Genomic DNA, 20360 nt, shown 5'->3' with positions numbered 1-20360 from the left:
CCAAATGGCAAATACCAAAAATGCAAAGAAGAAACTGAGTCAACTAATGGGCAAGAAAACCAGCCAGTAACAAAATGGCAGGATCAAATTCACACATAACAATATTAACATTGAATGTAAACAGCCTAAGCACCCCCAATCAAAAGACACAGACTGGCAAACTGGATAAAAAGTCAAGACCCGTCGGTGTGCTGTATTCAGGAAACCCATCTCACATACAAAGGCACACATTGACTCAAAATAAAGGGATGGAAGATTTACCAAGCAAATGGAGAACAAAAAAAAGCAGGGGTTGCAATCCTAGTCTCTGATAAAATGGACTTCAAACCAACAAAGATCAAAGAGACAAAGAAGGGCATTACATAACGGTAAAAAGATCAATCCAACAAGAAGAACTAACTATCCTAAATATGTACACACCCAACAAAGGAGCACCCAGATACATAAAGTAAGTTCTTAATGACCTAAAATGAGATTTAGACTCCCACACAATAATAGTGGGAGACTTCAACACTCCACTGTCAATATTAGATCGACAAGAAAGAAAATTAACAAGAACATCCAGGACTTGAATGCAGAGCTGGACCAAGCAGACCTAATAAACGTATACAGAATGCTCCACCCCAAATCCACAGAATATACATTCTTCTCAGCACCACATTGTACTTACTCTAAAACTGACCACATAGTTGGAAGCAAATCACTCCTCATCAAATGCAAAAGAATGGAAATCATAACAAACAGTCTCAGACCACAGTGCAGTCAGATTAGAACTCAGTATTAAGAGGCTCACTCAAATCCGCACAACTGCTTGGAAACTGAACAACTTGCTTCTGAGTGTCCACTGGATAAACAATGAAATGAAGGCAGAAATAAAGATGTTCTTTGAAACCAATCAGAATGAAGATACAACTTACCAGAATCTCTGGGACACCTTTAAAGCAATGTCAAGAGGGAAGTTTATAGCAATAAATGCCCACTTGAGAAACAAGGAAAGATCTAAAATTGACACCCTATCATCAAAATTGAAAGAGCTGGAAGAGCAAGATCAAAAAAACTCAAAAGCTAACAGAAGACAAGAAATAAGTAAGATCAGAGCAGAACTGAGGGATATAGAACTGAGGGACATAGCAGAACTGTGTCTCTACACAAAAAACCCTTCAAAAAATCAATAAATCCAGGAACTGTTTTTTTGAAAAGATCGACAAAATAGACTGCTAGCAAGACCAATAAAAAAGAAAAGAGAGAAGAATCAAAAAGATAGAACAAAAAATGATAAAGGGGATATCTCCACTGATTCCACAGAAATACAGACTACCATCAGAGATTACTACAAATAGCTGTATGCACGTAAGCCAGTAAACCTGGAAGAAATGGATAAATTCTTGGACACTTGCACTCTACCAAGACTAAACCAGGAAGTTGAAACCCTGAAGAGACCAATAACAAGGGCTGAAGTTGAGGCAGCAATCAAAGTCTACCAAACAAAACAAGTCCAAGTCCAGATGGGTTTACAGCTGAATTCTACCAGATGTACAAAGAGGAGCTGGAACTATACCAAACAATACCAAAACAATACAAAGAGAGGGAATCCTCCGTAACGCATTCTATGAAACCAACATCATCCTGATACTAAAACCAGGCAGAGATTCAACTAGAAGAGAAAACTTCAGGCCAATTTTCATGATCAACATCGACGCAAAAATCTTCAATAAAATACTGGCAAACCGATTGCAACAGCACATCAAAAAACTTATCCATCACAATCAAGTAGGCTTCATCCTGGGGATGCAAGCCTGGTTAAACATACGCAAATCTATAAACATGATCCATCACATAAACAGAACCAAAGACAAAAACCACATGATTATCTCAATAGATGCAGAGAAGGCCTTCGACAAAATTCAACAGCCTTCATGCTAAAAACTCTCAAGAAACTAGGTATTGACAGAACATATCATAAAATGATAAAAGCTATTTATGACAAACTGAGAGCCAATATCATACTGAATGGGCAAAAACTGGAAGCATTCCCTTTGAAATCTGGCACTAGACAAGGAAGCCCTCTCTCACCACTCCTATTGAATATAGTCTTGGAAGTTCTAGCCAGAGCAATCAGGCAAGAAAAAGAAATAAAGCGTATTCGAATAGGAAGAGAGGATATCAAATTGTCCCTGTTTGCATATGACATGATTGTATATTTAGAAAATCCCATTGTCTCAGCCCAAAATCTCCTTAAACTGATAAGCAACTTCAGCAAAGTCTCAGGATACAAAATCATTGTGCAGAAATCACAAGCATTCCTATACACCAATAACAGACTTAAAGAGAGCCAAATCAAGAACGAATGGCCATTCACAATTGCTACAAAGAGAATAAAATACCTAGGAATACAACTAACAAAGAATGTAAAGGACCTCTTCAAGGAGAACTACAAACCACTGCTCAACGAAATAAGAGAGGACACAAACAGATGGAGAAACATTCCATGCTCATGGTTAGGAAGAATCAGCATCATGAAAATGGCCATACTGCCCAAAAGTAATTTACAAATTCAATGCTATCCCCATCAAGCTACCATTGATCTTCTTCACAGAAGTGGAAAAAACCACTTTAAGCTTCATATGGAAGCACAAGAGAGCCCACATAGCCAAGACAATTCTAAGCAAAAAGAACAAAGCTAGAGGCATCATGCTACCTGATTTGAAACTATATATACTATGAGGCTACAGTAATCAAAACAGCATGATGCTGGTACCAAAACAGAGATATAAACCAATGGAACAGACAGAGGCCTTGGAGGCAATGCCACAGATCTACAACCACCTGATCTTTGACAAAAACAAGCAATGGGGAAAGGATTCCCTGTTTAATAAATGGTGTTGGGAAAACTGGCTAGCCATGTGCAGGAAGCAGAAACTGGACTCCTTCCTGACACCTTACACGGAAATTAACTCCAGATGGATTAAAGACTTAAACATAAGACCTAACACCATAAAAACCCTAGAAGAAAACCTAGGCAAAAACCATTCAGGACATAAGCATAGGTAAGGACTTCATGACTAGAACACCAAAAGCATTGACAACAAAAGCCAAAATTGACAAATGGGATCTAATTAAACTCCAGAGCTTCTGCACAGCAAAAGAAACAATCATTAGAGTGAACCAGCAACCAATAGAATGGAAGAAAATTTTTGCAATCTACTCATCTGACAAAGGGCTAATATCCAGAATCTACAAAGAACTAAAACAGATATACAAGTAAAAAACCCATTCAAAAGTGGGTGAAGGATATGAACAGACACTTTTCAAAAGAAGACATACCTGAGGCCAACAACCTATGAAAAAATGCTCATCATCACTGGTCATTAGAGAAATGCAAATCAAAACCACATTGAGATACCATCTCACGCCAGTTAGAATGGTGATCATTAAAAAATCTGGAGACAACAGATGCTGGAGAGGATGTGGAAAAATAGGAACACTTTTACACTGTTGGTAGGATTGTAAATTAGTTCAACCATTGTGGAAGACAGTGTGGCCATTTCTCAAGGATCTAGAAATAGAAATTCCATTTGACCCAGCAATCCCATTGCTGGGTATATCCCCAAAGGACTATAAATCATTCCATTACAAAGACACATGCACATGTATGTTCATTGCAGCCCTGTGTACAATAGCAAAGACCTGGAACCAACCCAAATGCCCATCAATGATAGACTGGACAAAGAAAATGTGGCACATATACACCATGGAATACTAGCAGTCATAAAAAAATGATGAGTTCATGTCCTATGTAGGGACATGGATGAATCTGGAAACCATCATTCTCAGCAAACTGACACAAGAACAGAAAACCAAACACCGCATGTTCTCACTCATAGGTGGGTGTTGAACAATGAGAACATGTGGACTCAGGGAGAGGAGCATCACACACTGGGGTTAGTTGTGGAGGTATAGGGGAGGGACAGCAGCGTCAGAGGAAGGTGAGGTGGGTGGGAGGGATAACATGGGGAGAAATGCCGGGTATAGATGATGGGGGAATAGATGCAGTAAATCACATGGTTATGTATGCACTTATGCAACAACCCTGCATGTCTTGCACATGTATCCCAGAACCTAAAGTAAAAAATAAAATAAATTATAACTACAAAATTAAAGACAGAGGATTAGAAGTCATTAAAGATAGGTTAAAGGAATTTTCAGTTTGCAAAAATGTACAAGTGTTCTGGTTGTTAAAAAAACTTCAGCAGAGAGGGCAGATATCTGTCTACTCTGCTGTGCAAAAAAATATACAGCATAATGAAAGATTGCCTTGCCCAAAATGGCATCATCGCCTTTTATTGAGAAAACACTGCTTAAGCCAGCCTACCTTGGCTTTGAAAAAAACTGTGCATACATTCCTCCATCTTGAGGTGGAACTGCCCTTAAATTCCTTTTTCTCTGAGCTCTTATTTCAAGCAATCTGTTTTGGCACATGGCCCCATTGACTACCAGGCCTTCTGTCATTCTGCATTGCTGGTTTTCACCACATCCTGAATTACTTTGGCTGTTCTTATTGTTTATGAAGAGCTCACATTATGACTGTAGATAATTCAAGTCTAAGTCTAACAGCTATCCATATTGAGCCCAAATCCCATAACCCACAAATAATCATTGTTAATATTTTGGTTACTTCTAGAAATCTCTTTACCAGCCAACTGTGGTGGCTCACACCTGTAATCCCAGCATTCTGGGAGGCCAAGGCGGGTGTATCAGCTGAGGTCAAGAGTTTGACTGGGCCGGGCACGGTGGCTCAAGCCTGTAATCCCAGCACTTTGGGATGCCGAGGCGGGTGGATCACAAGGTCAAGAGATCGAGACCATCCTGGTCAACATGGTGAAACCCCGTCTCTACTAAAAAATACAAAAAATTAGCTGGGCATGGTGGCGCATGCCTGTAATCCCAGCTACTCAGGAGGCTGAGGCGGGAAAATTGCCTGAACCCAGGAGGCGGAGGTTGCGGTGAGCCAAGATCGCGCCATTGCACTCCAGCCTGGGTAACAAGAGCGAAACTCCGTCTCAAAAAAAAAAAAAAAAAAAAAAAGAGTTTGAGAAGCCTGACCATGGTGAAACCCCATCTCTATAAAAAATACAAACATTAACTGGGCATGGTGGCAGCCACTGTAATCCCAGCTACTCAGGAGGCTGAGGCCGGAGAATCGCCTGACCTTGGGAGTCGGAGGTTGCAGTGAGCCGAGATTGTACCACTGCACTCCAGCCTGGGTGACAGAGGGAGATTCTGTCTCAAACAAAAAAAACTCTTTACCTCATAAACTCTTGAGAATGGGTGATACTATGCAAATACGATATTTTGAATAATGATGTCTATTTATTCAGCAATATGTTGCTGCCTTGCATACCCATGAGTGTTATACTGGATGATTCTAAAAAGAATTAAAGCCAGCTGATGTTAAAGAATATTTAGTCTACTTCCCAGTTGTTGCTATTATAAACAACAGTTATCAGTGTCTGTACGCACATATATATCTTTGTGCTTTTACCCGATTACATCTTTGTCTACTTAGCAAGGGATTAATGGACTAAATAAAAGATGGAGATATTTATATCTATCTTCATCTACCTAGCTTAGAGAGAAAACCAGTCTTCAAAAGAAATATTATATATAATTTATCAAAAATTATGAGTTACTATTTACATACACTTTTAACAATGTTAGCTAGTCAGTTTCATCAGTTTTCTAGATCTTTGTCAATTAGGTAAGTTATAAGTATTTTCATTTTAAAACTTTTAATAGCGAAGTTGAATATTTCCTAATATACTATTGACTTCCAGTTTTTCATCAATTATGATATGTTTTTATCAGAGTGATCTTCAGCAAGTTTTGGTTCTTGCCAAAGTCACACCACTGTGCTAGTCACTTATGGACCCTTTCTGACATTCTTGAACTCTTTTATTTTCTTCCCTTACACGAGACCACTTAGACCTTCTCCTGTCTCTCTGGATGCCACTTTTTACATTACTCCTGGCTTCCATCGTTAACTGCCTCCCCACACAAAATTATCTGTATACTTTGTATTGAGTTTCTTAAAGTTTCATTTACCATGATCAGTACATTTATCTCTGCAGCCCAGATTTCACTTCTTCCCTCCATGTATATACATTCAAGAAGAAGGTAGGGCCAAATGCTTCGTGTGACTTACATAGCACAAGCTGTACAACATCAGATGTCTATCAAGTGTGATGTAGAATGTAAGGACTGAAGCCAGCTAGGTGCATTCTTCTTATATAAATACTTTCTTTCATTATTAAGCATATAGAAATTTTCTTGACACTCACAGTTTACCTTCTTCCGTTGTTCATTTTTTTCTTTTTTAATGTTGCCCAGGCTGGAATGTCAGCTCACTGCATCCTCCATCTCCTAGAATTAGGCAGTTCTCCCCAGTAGCTGTAATTACAGTCATGCACCAGCACGCCCGACTAATTTTGTATTTTTAGTAGAGACGGGGTTTCCGCCATGTTGGCTAGGCCGGTCTTGAACTCCCATCTCAGGTGATCCGGCCCAAAGTGCTGGGATTACAGACGTGAGTCACCATGCCTGACCTCATTGTTCTTAGAACAACAGCTATCTGGTCTTTCAATATTGTCCTTTGTATAGTAAATACAAGAAGTATATTAAGTTTACTTCTACCTCTATCTTGAGAAAAACAGCAGGCACTCCAAAAACATTAGGAATGCAAACAATACTTGGTCGTAATATCAGTGAAAAAAAGTTTAATGCAAGCTGTAGCAATATCATTAATGTGTAATAAGTGTTTTATTTTGTTAATGTAACTTTAAAAACATACCTCTCAACTCAAAAGTCTATAGTTTCAAAATCAAACTTTTCAGTTATGTAATTTCTATCAAAAGCAATAGCAATAATTATCCCAAAGTTTTTAGAAGATGATTATCTTAATAAAAGTTTGTTCCAGGTGGTTGTATTCATTTAAAAGGGCTAATTAAATCTCATGCATAAATTAATTGAGTGAAAAGAGACTCCTGAAGAAGCTGACTTCTCCGAAAACTAATTTACTTACAAAACTGTGTGCTGGAGTCTGAAGCCCATAGAGGGAATGATAAGCTAAGAAAAGTATGACTCACTTGAATTCTCATTTCCCTGTATCTGCTAACAAAGGTGACTGTGGGTGGCCCTTTTAATACAGAGATCCTGAAATCACAAGTTAAATCAAGGTGGTTATACACCAACATACAAACATATGAAGGGAGTAGCTAATGAGTAAAGAGTGTTTGTCTTTTCAACTTTGACCGTTGTTGTATACTTGGTGCCTAGCACAGTAGCTGGCGTAAGTATATACACTGCAAACACTTGTAAGTATATACACTGCAAACGCTTATAAGTATGTACACTGCAAACATTTGTTGTGTATATGAAAGATATTAACCTAATTTGGCCCACTCAAACCTTCTACCTTAATTACATCAAAGTAAAATTAGAAAACAGAAATTCTTAATGTTCTCTTTCTGCTCTTCTAATCAACTGTTTCTAATGGCTACCATTGAAACTTAGAGGAGGACATTTTTGAAGTATCATTGGAAAGTTAATTAAATAAAGAAAAAGGCATTCTTTGGTTCTAGTCTATTAAGTCCATGGGGGAAAAAAAGGTGAGAGATTAAAATACTCTCTCCTAGCCAACATAGCAACTGGGCTATCAAATACGAATAGCAAGGATCGGAGTCCATGCTACTCAGCCAGGCATGGATAACTGGGTTAGTGAAGGAGGGAGCAATGGTAATAGCTACCCAAGTAGAAAACAAAAAGATGTATGAGTCATGTCTGGTCAGTTCTATGGTGTAGAGTATCTGCAAAATACTTGGAAAATGTTAGCAAGCCTGAAGAAAGAACTATGTCCTGGAGTGGGAAGTATCTGGAATTGCATTGAGAATAATGAACTAAAATTTACTGAATGAAGGTTGTTCTTTAGCTTCCATGATTAAGAATATACTTTGGAAAGAACCAGACTTATAGTGATAAGATGTAGTGAAGGCAAGGGTATGGAACAAAAATGAAGGACACTGTGGTGGGAGTATGAAATGAAACAACTAATTTGTATTATATTGGAAACATGAAGTACACAAGGCCAAGTACAGTGGCTTATGCCTGTAATCCCAGCACTTTGGGATGCTGAGGCAGTAGGATCACTTGAGCCCAGTAGTTAAAGACCAGCCTGGGCAACATAGGAAAACCCTGTCTCTACAAAAATTACAAAAAAAATAGGTAGGCATGTTGGCACACACCTGTGGTCCCAGCTACTTGGGAGGCTAAGGTGGGAGGATCACTTGAGCACCCCAGAGGTCGAGACTGCAGTCAGCCATAATTGCACCACTGCACTCAAGTCTTAATGATAAAGTGAAACCCTGTCTCAAAAAAAGAAAAAAAAAAAAAAAAGGAAAAAATATACAGGAGCATGTGTACATCTATTCTTGTGTGTCATTCTTTGAAATTTTATGTGACTCTTACACTTCACATGTACTTTCATTATTTTCTTTCATTTGGCAGAATTGATCAGTTCTGCAAATGCTGTTCTCAATTTCAGTATTATCCTAACTATAATTACCTTTCTCTTTTCAGCCCCTGGAGGAACACGCATAGATGATGGTGACAAGACCAAGATGACCAACCACTGTGTGTTTTCAGCAAATGAAGATCATGAAACCATCCGAAACTATGCTCAGGTAGAGCTTATTTGAGAGATTGCCCTTGAAGCATTGAAGAGGATTGAGGGAAACACTACAGAATCTCTATAGCCCACTCACTTTTTAAATAGGAGTCTTAGATAGATTTTAAACATGAAAAGAATGAGCATTAAAACTACAAGAATAGGCCTAGTAGCATGGCTCACACCTGTAATCCCAGCACTTAAGGAGGCCAAGGCAGGCGGATCACTTGAGGTCAGGAGTTTGCGACCAGCCTAGCCAACGTGGTGAAATCCTGTCTCTACTAAAAAATTCAAAAATTAGCCAGGTATGGTGGCAGCCACCTGTAATCCCAGCTACTTGGGAAGCTGAGGCACGAGAATTAGGAACTAGGTTAAGAAAGCATTTCCAGAGTTATTAAAATAACCAATATTTGCAAAATCCCCATTTAAATAAAAACATCATTCCACTTACAAAACTGTTTAGAATCCTGCTGATACAATTGCAAACCCTGCTTTAGAGTTCTAACAGGATTATGGGGGACAGCCATCCTGTATTGCCAGTAAATTATAACATTTTTTGCTCATCTGCTAGAAGCATATTGTTGTCCACCTAGAGTGGAATCTGTCCTGCACTTTGCTCTCCTCTCCATCGCATCATTATCTAAGTGATGATATCTTTAACAGCTTCATTTCAGTGATTTTCAATCTCCGCATCTCACAGTTTGAAAATCACATTTATTTTCATCAAAGTTTTTTTTTCCTATCTACTATATTATTGAATGAATTTGTTTTCTCCTACATGTGCATTTTGATCCTATTTTTTTCCCCCTAGGTCATGGTAACATCTTTGAAATGCGTATAGTTCTCATATTTCAGTGTGAGAGTATTTAACTATACATATTTATTAATGTAGATCTACGGTGTCATTATGGTGAGTTTCTATATCTCCTATGCCGTTTTGGTTGACCTAATATTTTATGGTTCTGTTTTATGTTTAGGTCTTCAATAAACTCATCAGGAGATATAAGTATTTGGAAAAGGCATTTGAAGATGAAATGAAAAAGGTAAAATTCAGATACAATGCCTACCTGTTTTATAGTAATGAAATGGAAGGGGATAAAAATTTTAAATGTACAATGATACTCCAAAGTGCCATATACATAGTAACATGAATGTGAAACACATAGTAAGTTCGTAATAAGTGTTTAGTAAATAGATGAGTGTGAAAGATCATAATTTAATAGCCATAGGAAGAAATATGTAATTATTCTGGATTTTTTCCATTAATATTTAATGTAAGACAGTGTGCTTTGTTCAGTAAGAATAGTTTTATGGACTATAATCTCTGATCTTACAGAGGTTAAAAATTAAAATGAAAACTAGAATTAAGATAAAGTGATTTAAGTAGTTAAAGCCTGTGAAAGAACATAGCACAGCAGCTAATGTTCAGTAAAATTCTTTGATTTTTTTTTGTAGCAAAGGGAATAAAAACATATCTTTGGAGATAAGAGTGTATGGGTGTAAATCTCAGTGCTCTTTCTTATCAGGGAAATAGCTGTAATAAGAGGCATACCTCGTGGTGGTTGTGGGAATTATATGGGATAACACATAAGGGGCTCAGTGTAGTAATTGGTCTCTAGTCAAATCAACAGTAGCATCTCCTTAAAAGATGGCCTCTTTTGAGTAATTGCATGTTCCCTCTTCCAGTTGGTAACTCCTGTATTTATGTATAGCACCCACTACATTTACTTGTTTCAGATTTGTCATTGTTTCCAATTTTAATATCTAACTAAACTAAAAAAGTAAAAAAGTTAGCATAACATATATTTCTTCCCTATTTACTTACTCTCCCCATTTCTCCCCTTCCCTGCTCCACCCCATTCAAAGTGGTTCCATGTATAATATTGAAGAGCAATTTGGCAATAGTCATTAAAAGAAATTTTTCTTATATGACCCATGACCCAGCCATCATGGATTGATAAGAATCTATTTCCATGGATATATAAAGCTATATGTATAAAGATGTCACTGAAGTATTGAAAAATAGCCTAAATGTTCATTGGTGGGAGAGGAAGACTGGTTAATTAAATTACAGTCTATCTATTCAATAGAATACTATGCAGCCTTTTAAATAATGAGGCGTAACTCCATGTATTAATAAGGGAAATTGTGCATGACAAATTAAATGGAAACGCAAGATACAAAGCAGCCATTTGGTAGTAGTTTGACCTTGGGCAAATTAGTTAATGTCTTTGTACCTTAATGTTTTGTAATTGGAGATCGAGCCTGTTGTAGGTATTAATACACATAAATTGATCAGAAGAGTATCTTGTCCACTCAGCAAGCTTTAGCTATCATCAGCATATAATGCAATAAAAAACAATATGTGTGTATACATGCAATTATGTTTTGATGTTGATTAAATTATGTTTTTGTTGTATTTTAGTGTTAATATAATTGGGCAATGTGGTTATTATTTTTAAGATGATCTAATTTTTCTACCACTTCTATGTGAGTAAGTATATTTTAAAGGAATATGATTACATTTGTGAGCTTAAGGAAGTGGTGTTTAAAATTTTATTTTAGAGGCTATTTTTTATTATTCTCATTTAAATATTGTTTATTTTTATAATGGAGGAAAAGGACAAATTGACATGAAGTCTCTATGTTATGATAGTTCTTTCACTCTTCCCCATTCTTGGTGCTCCTTGGAACTTAAGCCTTTGAAACACTCATTCCCTCACTCCCTGGCACTTACTTAGATGGTAACTTCTTTTTAATCTGTTGAGAATCTAATAGGTATAAATTGAGATTCAAATGGACTGGTTTGGTTTCGGTTCTGTCACTTACACATAATGTAAATAGTCTATAATACAATAATTCTTCAATTGTTGGGGCATAGTAAATTAATATTTTCTTACCTCCTGAATTTCCAGGGCAAGCCTAGCTAGTAACTGGTGAAGTGGAGAAAGTAACAGTAGAATGTAGTCAAAGCACAAAGCAGAGGAGAGTTAGGAAAGAGAAGGGCGTCCCACAGTTTAAATTCCAAACTCTTAGAATTTGAGTTTTATGTTTTGTTTGCCTTTAGCTTACATTCAAGCATTCTAGGGTTGCTACTTTTTCAGGACCCCTGCCTCTTGGGGCAAGAGAATCTAAAAGTTGACAAAAAGAAAATCAAGGGCCTAGAAAACAGCTTTCTCCCTCAGCAGTCTTGTTTTGAAGACTGTTGTGTTCTGTGAGCTCAGAATAGTATATATTAAACGTCAAAGCTTAACATCAACTCTTTCCTGGTTTTTTGTATTTGTGGGGCTGTTTGTTTGTATGTTTTTGCCGCAAAAATTCTATTCAGAGAAAATGGGTACATGTAGCAGGGGAAGAGGTAGTCACCCAAAGAAGTGGAAAAATTTGAAAAACAATACATTTCAGAAAACATGTCCATTGTGTATACTTAACCCTTTTGCATGCACATAGTCAAACGTAAATCCATCTGTTTACATGTCATCCAAATATCTCTTTTCCTTCCCATGAACGTTATCTACAGCTGTGAGCAAATGAACTGAGAAGAGAGGAACCCTGCCTGCTCAACTCACTTTCCACAGCATCCAGTTTATCATGACATGAAATTATGCTTTGCATATGACCTACTGTGTGTGTGCCACTTAGCCATGGATGTTCACACTGTTTATCTTCCAACTTCAGTCTTTTGCTTCATAGACATGATTTCATTTTGTTTTTTTGTTTTTTGTTTTTTTTTTGACCCACAGCTTCTCCTCTTTCTTAAAGCCTTTTCTGAAACAGAGCAAACAAAGTTGGCGATGCTGTCAGGGATTCTGCTGGGCAATGGCACCCTGCCCGCCACCATCCTCACCAGTCTCTTCACTGACAGCTTAGTCAAAGAAGGTAAGGAGGCTCCTGTTTTCTCACCTGTCAGACAACAAAAGAAAAATCAAGCCACAGAGAGTTAGAAAATGCCAGTGGCTCTTTTTGGTGCCTCTACTACTCATTCTTCACACAAGAGAATATCTGTGGATGTGTGTATATCGCCTTTCAAATAATAAAAGGAGTGGACTTTTTAACTGTAGGAAATTTGAAGGAAAAAGTATGCATACCTGTACAAAGACGTATTAAGAAAGACTAATAGCAAATTAAAATCTCATATGGAAGACTTGATGCCTAGGTCAAATACCCTGAAACTGACCTGGTCTAAATAATTTCTCTCAGCTTAGATGCTCCTGGCATACTAGGTTAGGACAGTTCTTCATTTTGGAAGAATATTTTGTTCTTTCTGGGACATCTAATCTTTTTGTTCTTTGACACAAAATGGCAGCCTTTAACTGTCCCCGCTGTTACAACAACCAAAAATATCCCCCCTCAAGGTCTAGAGGAACTGATGTTCACATATTCATTTTGATTGCACTTTTTAAGATACACATTGTCTCAGTTTTAGAAAACAGTTTTAAGTCTGCTGCATTGGAAGGACTCTTGTTTTAATTTTAAGGCATTAAAAGAGTTGGATAGGCATGCATACCATGATTTGGTTATAGAATAAAACAAAAGTGGGGCTGTTTTCTTGTAGGAGGAGAATGATAGTCAAATTACAATGCAGCACAAAACACAGTTATTTTTCCTTAATAATAAATTAAAAGAGCTTTTGTAAGAACATCTGTTTCTTCTGAGAAGTTAAAAAGTTTTCCTCCTACGTATATGAAGCCCTAGCCTCATTCATGCCTGTAGTGAAAGAAAGGGGCTATAGTTTTCTCATTGCTAAGAAAAGAATAGTAAATTGAGAGTCAATTGGTCTTATTCAGAGACTCTCTCTAGTTTTTAGCTTAAAAATCACTCAGATTTATGACAATTCAGACTCTACAACTGTTGGATGTTATTAGTATTATGACATTTTAAAGTATTTCCCTGAAGAAAATTCACAGTACAACACACTTCTTATTTTTGCTGTTTGCCATTTTACACACAGAAAATCAACATAAAATACAAATGTCAATTATTAATTATTTTTATATTATCCTAGCCAACATAACAGAAAATAATTGCCTTTCTAGTTCTTTTTAAAACCTGTGATGTCTGTAACTTCCTTTGTGATATATCCAACAGTTACATTATTAGGTGGATAGACATGTGATAAAGCAAATATAGCAAAATATTAGTTGTAGAAACTAGATGGTAGGCATATGAGTGTTCTTTGTTCAATTTGTTCAGCTTTTCTGTATGTCTAGAAATTATTACAGTAAAATATTGGGGGCATGATGAGGAGAAAAATAACTTTGCTATGGAAGTAACATAGTGTCTCTGTCATATGGCTTTTCCTTAAACTCTACCATCTTTTAGAAACTAGAGGTTTAAACTGTTGCTTCCTAATTGAAAAGGGATTGAGAAATAGACTGGATATGGTGACTCATGACTATAATCCTAACAATTTTGAAAGCTGGGGTAAGAAGATTGCTTGAGGCCAGGAGTTTGAGACCAGTCTGGGCAACATAGCAAGACTTTTTTCTCTACAAAAAAAAAAAAAAAAAAAAAAAAAAAAAAAAAAAAAAAAAAAAAAATTAAAGAACTAGCCAGGTGTGTTGGCACACCTGTGCAACCCCAGCTGCTCGAGAGACTGAGGCAAGAGGATTGCTTGAGCCCAGGTGTTTGAGGCTTCAGTGAGCTGTGATCCCATCATCTTACTACAGCCTGGGCAACAGAGAAAGACCATCTAAAATAAAAAGAGAGAGAAAGAAAATGATTAAGAAATTATACTTTTCCCCAACTCCCTATCCAATAAATGGCTAGGTGAGATGGGATTATTCTATTCGGTAGAGGAGTAACTATAAAGAAAGTTAAATCTCAATTTTAGACTCCTAGTTTCAAGCATACTTTTTCTTTAGTTACAGTACAGATTACAGCCTAGTGTTAATTTATATTAAAATTTATGTTGGGTTTTTTGTTGTTGTTTTTGATACAGAGTCTTGGTCTTGTCACCCAGGCTGGAGTGCAATGGGGTGATTTTGGCTCACTGCACCCTCTGCCTCTGGGGTTTAAGCGATTCTCCTGCCCCAGCCTCCCGAGTAGCTGTAATTACTCGGCCACCACACCCAGCTAATTTTGTATTTTTGGTAGAGACGGGATTACGCCATGTTGGCCAGACTGGTCTGGAACTCCAGACCTTGTGATCCACCCACCTCGGCCTCCCAAACTATATTGGTTTTATGAGCTAATGATAATGCTAAAAATTCATTTTAAAAAGTTGTTTAACATAAACTTTCAGTTTATGTGTAATGCATGTATTATTGTCATAGCCATTTTTTTAAAACTTAGTTTCTCTGCTTATTCAAGAGAAGAAAATCAGGTTTAGTTGGTGGCTATCTGACTGATAGGTCAATTAAATGCTTTTACCTTCCAGTTACTAGAAGACCTGGGTCAAATTAATATATAAGGATGTATTTCTTATGTAACAATAAATAGAAAATTAGGACAGACTTCAGGCTGAACAGTAATATTACTCAGGACTTAAGTATTTTCTTCTGTTATCATTCAGAGCATTAACTTCATCCCAAGGATGGTTCCCCCTCTAGGTGTTATAAGATGTCTGTTGATACACTTATGGAAGATCTTCCTGGTTCAGGTTCAGTGGAGGAACTGATCTCCTGAGCATAGGATAATTTATCTTTCCTTCAGCTGATTGGCTGCCACAGACTGCATAACCAGTGCAGGTCTGTAGCAATTGCCAGGAGGGTGCCTTGGGCAGATGAGGCTAAGTGAGGTCACTAAATTAATCATCAGAAAGAGGTGGTACTAGGACTTAGAGTAATCAATAGTCACCCGACCTGGATAAAATGGGACTTCTCTTAGGATAAAGGTAAAGAGAATAGACGCTGCATAGGCCACCAACGAAGTGGAACCTTCAGTTTAGAAAACTCAGTTCAATTTTTCAACTACACCTTAACTCTTCATTAAATAACCACACCCTAAATTTAGAAATTTGAAGCGCTCGAAGAACTGTCTTCTTGTGATCTGATTATTTCTATTTGGAAATAAGTGATAATATACATGTGGACATGTGATTGAATGGCTTCCTGATTTAACATAACTAGCTTAATAACCGTTTTTTAAAATTCAGAAAAGTTTAGCTTGAAACAGCCTTGATATTTTTATAGCTTAACTCAGGAATATTTTAAAATGCTTTTTATGGCTGGGCACAATGGCTTATGGCTGTAATCCCAGCACTTTCGGAGGCCGAGGCAGGTGGATCACCTGAGGTCAGGGGTTCAGGACTAGCCTGGCCAACATAGTGAAACCCTGTCTCTACTAAAAGTACAAAAATTAGCTGGGTTTGATGGTGCATGCCTGTAATGCCAGCTACTTGGGAGGCTGAGACAAGAGAATCACTTGAATCTAGGAGACGGAGGTTGCAGTGAGCCAAGATCATGCCAATGCCCTCCAGAATGGGCAGCAGAGTGAGACTCCATCTCAAAAAAATAATAATAATAAATAAAATCCTTTTTATAAAAAGCAAAACCAAAGTAAATGATGCATGTTTGTCTATTTGTAGCAATAATTATTTTATCTATCACTCTCAGTGTTCTTGTACTGGCATCCTTTATTAGCAAATTAGTGATAAAGGTTGACATTGCAGTTTTGTGTCTACTAATTTACTTTCTTGTGCCTCAAGATCGCTGTTATAAACATGAAATACTTATGAACTAGAGGGTGAAATAAAAGGTAATAGCCCCAGAGATACTGGGTGTTTTTGACCAAGGTAAAATAAAATAAACTTACAGTTAGACCGTGTTCGTTGGATTAAAGGAGTCAAAGTTTAAAAATATTTTAATTTATTTTCCTTTTCTTGAAAATGTTCTATTTTCAGTAATGACGGGAACTTTGCCTAGAGGTCTATTGACTTTTCCTGTGTACCAAATTTAGTCTTTTAGTTATTTACGCATTTCAGGAAACCTGATTGCTTCGCACAGCATCACAATTGGTTTTGCCCATAAAAGGAATTCTCTTTCGTTTTTGAACAGGCATTGCAGCCTCATTTGCTGTCAAGCTTTTTAAAGCATGGATGGCAGAAAAAGATGCCAACTCTGTTACCTCGTCTTTGAGAAAAGCCAACTTAGACAAGAGGCTGCTCGTAAGTGTTTTCTGGTCAAAGGGTTGTATGGATGATGCCTTTCTTGGAGCGTAAGCAATGCCTGCAATGTAGTGTATGAGTAAGATCCCTATATCTGTGTCAGCTTGAAGCACTGTTTCTTTTATTTCTGTGTAATTGGTAGTAGAAACTAATTTCATTTAATATTTATTGTGTCAACAAATGGCACAATAAAATTAAAGAATCTTAGGCTTTCAAATTTGCGAGTTTGTTCACATAGTATTAGCATTTCATCAAAATTAAGACTTAGTTTTATGGTCGTAACTTTTATTTTTTGAGACACAGTCTCTCTCTGTCACCCAGGCTGGAGTGCAGTGGCACAGTCTCACTCACTGCAACCTCCACCTTCTGGGTTCAAATGATTCTCCTGCCTCAGCCTCCTGAGTAGCTGGGATTACAGACACTTGCCACCACACTCAGCTAATTTTTGTATTTTTTTAGTAGAGACGGGATTTCACCATGTTGGCCAGGATGGTTTTAAACTCCTGACCTCAGGTGATCCACTCACCTCAGCCTCCCAAAGTGCTGGGATTACAGGTGTGAGCCACCACACCCAGCCTATAACCATAACTTTCTAGACATTTTAAGGTTTTAATACGATGAAAATTTCATCAATCTCACTTCATCAAATACTTGTGGTGTCTGTCTTGAGTAGCAGTCAGAGTGCACTAATTGCAAATGTGTGTTAATAGTGTGCTAAGAAATAAAAGTTTAAGCAAGATTTCTCTGGAAATACTTAAGCTGTACAGAAGTCTAGATTCTAGTTCGTAATAATTTTCATTCCTCACACATTTACCGAATGCCAACTCTGCTGGGCATGGTACCACAAGCTGCAAAGCCCATAGAGGACTGGATAGAAAAGTTCCTAGCCCTCGTGGAACCTACTTTCTAGTGGACTTAGTGCAAATCCCTATAAATAGAAGCAAAATTTGCAGAAAATGAGGGAATAATTTCCTGAGAAAGGTGGAGGTTCATATAAAGAGAGCATATCTCTTGTCCATGAGGCTGTGGGTTGTCTGTAGGTTAGCTCTATCTTGGCTAAGCCTGGCTCGTTTCCACGTGCCTTTACAATTCGGGGACCCAGACTGAAGGAGCAGCTCCCATCTGGGCCAGTCTGTCTTCAAGGCAGAGTACTGGAACACAGAGACTGAACCGAACCTCTCAAGTACCTTAAAAACTCACCTATGGATTACTGCCGTGTCTGGCAATAGACTAGGAAAATCCAGTCCACTAATAGGCTTCTTCTCCACCTCTGCAGATAGACATAGCAAGGAGGGGGTTCTCTTAGTACCCTCTTGAAGGAGAGGAGGTGGATAATTGGAAACAAAGATACAATCTTTCCAGTTATTTCTTAAAGCAGTAGTTTTCTTAAATATACTTACAACCATAGCTGGTTAACTTAATTAGATTGCTTCATTCACAAAATTCCTTTTCTTTTTGGAAACACATGTCATTTAGCTGTTTTTATTAGGGTGTGTGTGTATGTGTATATGTGTGTGTGTTTATATATATATATGAAACATAGGTGGTGGTTTCTGCAAGAAACCTATAAACTGGGGGAGGACAGGTTAGTTCCTATGCATTATTCCTGCCTGATGGTTGTCAAATCAACAAGAGAATGAGAAACTAGTGAGTCAGTTCCACTCTTAAGGAAATTTTATTTCATGAACATATACAACAAGATCCTCTTTAACTCTGAACTACTACATTTTAGGAAAATTAGTGTTTCACTGGACTTTAGCTATCACCCACTATTATAATACAGAAGAAAGAACAATTTATAGCAACTCAGAGAGGAGAGGGGATGGGAGAAGCCAGCCCTTATTACTGACAAAGCGAATGGTGATTAAGAAATTGAAGATATTGCTCTCTTCCTTTGTTTATTCATTAAGTATGTATTGATCATATTATATGCCAGAAAATTCCAAGAGCTGGGGAGATTGAAAGGAACCAAACGTATAGACCCTTTCCTTCATAAAGCTTATTCTATTTCAGGAGAATGGGCCATAAACTAAAACCCATCAAATATGTATTATAATAAAGGTAAAAATTAAGTAGGGGCCGGGTGTGTTGGTAATCCCAGCATTTTGGGAAGCTGAGGTAGATGGATCACTTGAGGTCAGGAGTTCAAGACCAGCCTGGCCAACATGTTGAAAACTTGTCTCTACTAAACATACAAAAAATTAGCCAGGAGTGGTGGCACACACCTGTAATCCCAGCTACTTCGGAGGCTGAGACAGGAGAATCACTTGAACCTGGGAGGCAGAAGTTGCAGTGAGCCAAGATTGTGCCACTTCACTCCATCTTGGAAGACAGAGCAAGACTCCATCTCAAAACAAAACCATATTAAGTAGCAAAGAGTTAAAGAGCTTCCAAATGTGGGCTGTTAATTTTTGGTGGTGGAAAGACCTCTGTGATGACATTTGTATAAAGACTTGAGGGTCGTGCAAAGTAAGCTGTTTAAATATCTCCACATACAGCATTCCAGGCAAACGGAACGGGAATGGGAAGGCCTTGGGGCATGGCTATTGGGGACTCCATGGGGAGGGCAGAAGTGTAGAAGATCAGCCTAGAGAAATGACAAGACCCATATCATCTGGAGCTTTGGCTTGTATTCCAAATGAGATAGAAAGCTTTTGGAAATTCTCTGCAGAATGGTGTGTAATGTGATTTTTGAGCTTCAACAGGATCACTCTGGCTGTCACTTTAGGAATAGACTCAGGAGCAAGAGCAAAAGCAGGGAGACCTTAATCCAGGGATGAGATGATAGAGATTTGTATCAGGGTAGGGTTTCTCTGAAAAATACAAACCATGTTCCAAGCCAAAAAAATGACACGGTGTGATTTAGACTGGCTTCCCCTCAACTTAATCTGAATAATAATTTTCAGTGTATTATATACTATTCTTAAGAATTTGGGCCGGGCATGGTGGCTCACGCCTGTAATCCCAGCACTTTGGGAGGCCGAGGCGGGCCGATCATTTGAGGTTGAGGTTCAAGACCCGCCTGACCAATGTGGTAAAACCTCGTCCAACTAAAAATGCAAAAATTAGCCAGCGGTGGTAGTGTGTGCCTATAATCCCAGCTACTTGGGGGGCTGAGGCAGGAGAATCGCTTAAATCCAGGAGGTGGAGATTGCGGTGAGCTGATATTGTGCCACTTCACTCCAGCCGTGGCAATGGAGTAAAACTCTGTCTAAAAAAAAAAAAAAAAACAAAAAAAAAACTGGGAATGTAGTTCCTAAGTGAAGTACAAGTATTGTGTTTAATGGCATATTGCTCTGGACATAACTTTAAGTCAAACTTTGCAATCACACTCTTCCAAATAGAATATTGAGTGCTACCACAGAATAATGGAATAAATATTGACTTTGGGGCACACAGCTCTATTTTTAAATATTTTTGGCGGCATAAATTGGGTCAAGCTGCTTAACCTTTTTGAAACTAGAAAAATGTCCGCTTTACACAATTATTATGAGGAAAGTGCCAGTACATTCTGATTCATAGAAAAAACTCAAT

General features: G+C 37.8%; 1 protein-coding gene across 3 annotated transcripts in view; it reads left to right on the top strand.

The window, feature by feature from the left end:
• The window catches only part of BZW2 (basic leucine zipper and W2 domains 2), a 63243-nt gene that overhangs the window by 30873 nt on the left and 12010 nt on the right, over window positions 1-20360 (top strand). For all 3 annotated transcript variants that reach the window (XM_032286712.1, XM_032286711.1, XM_032286710.1), the window contains exons 4-7: window positions 8632-8735; window positions 9697-9762; window positions 12463-12598; window positions 16717-16826. In XM_032286712.1, the coding sequence (XP_032142603.1) occupies window positions 8632-8735; window positions 9697-9762; window positions 12463-12598; window positions 16717-16826 (416 nt within the window). The remainder of the gene's footprint in view (window positions 1-8631; window positions 8736-9696; window positions 9763-12462; window positions 12599-16716; window positions 16827-20360) is intronic.

This window comes from Sapajus apella, unplaced genomic scaffold (assembly GCF_009761245.1).
Source record: "Sapajus apella isolate SASKATOON/1434 unplaced genomic scaffold, GSC_monkey_1.0 scaffold19, whole genome shotgun sequence".
Lineage (NCBI taxonomy): Eukaryota > Metazoa > Chordata > Mammalia > Primates > Cebidae > Sapajus > Sapajus apella.
This window is presented reverse-complemented; position numbering and strand designations above follow the sequence as displayed.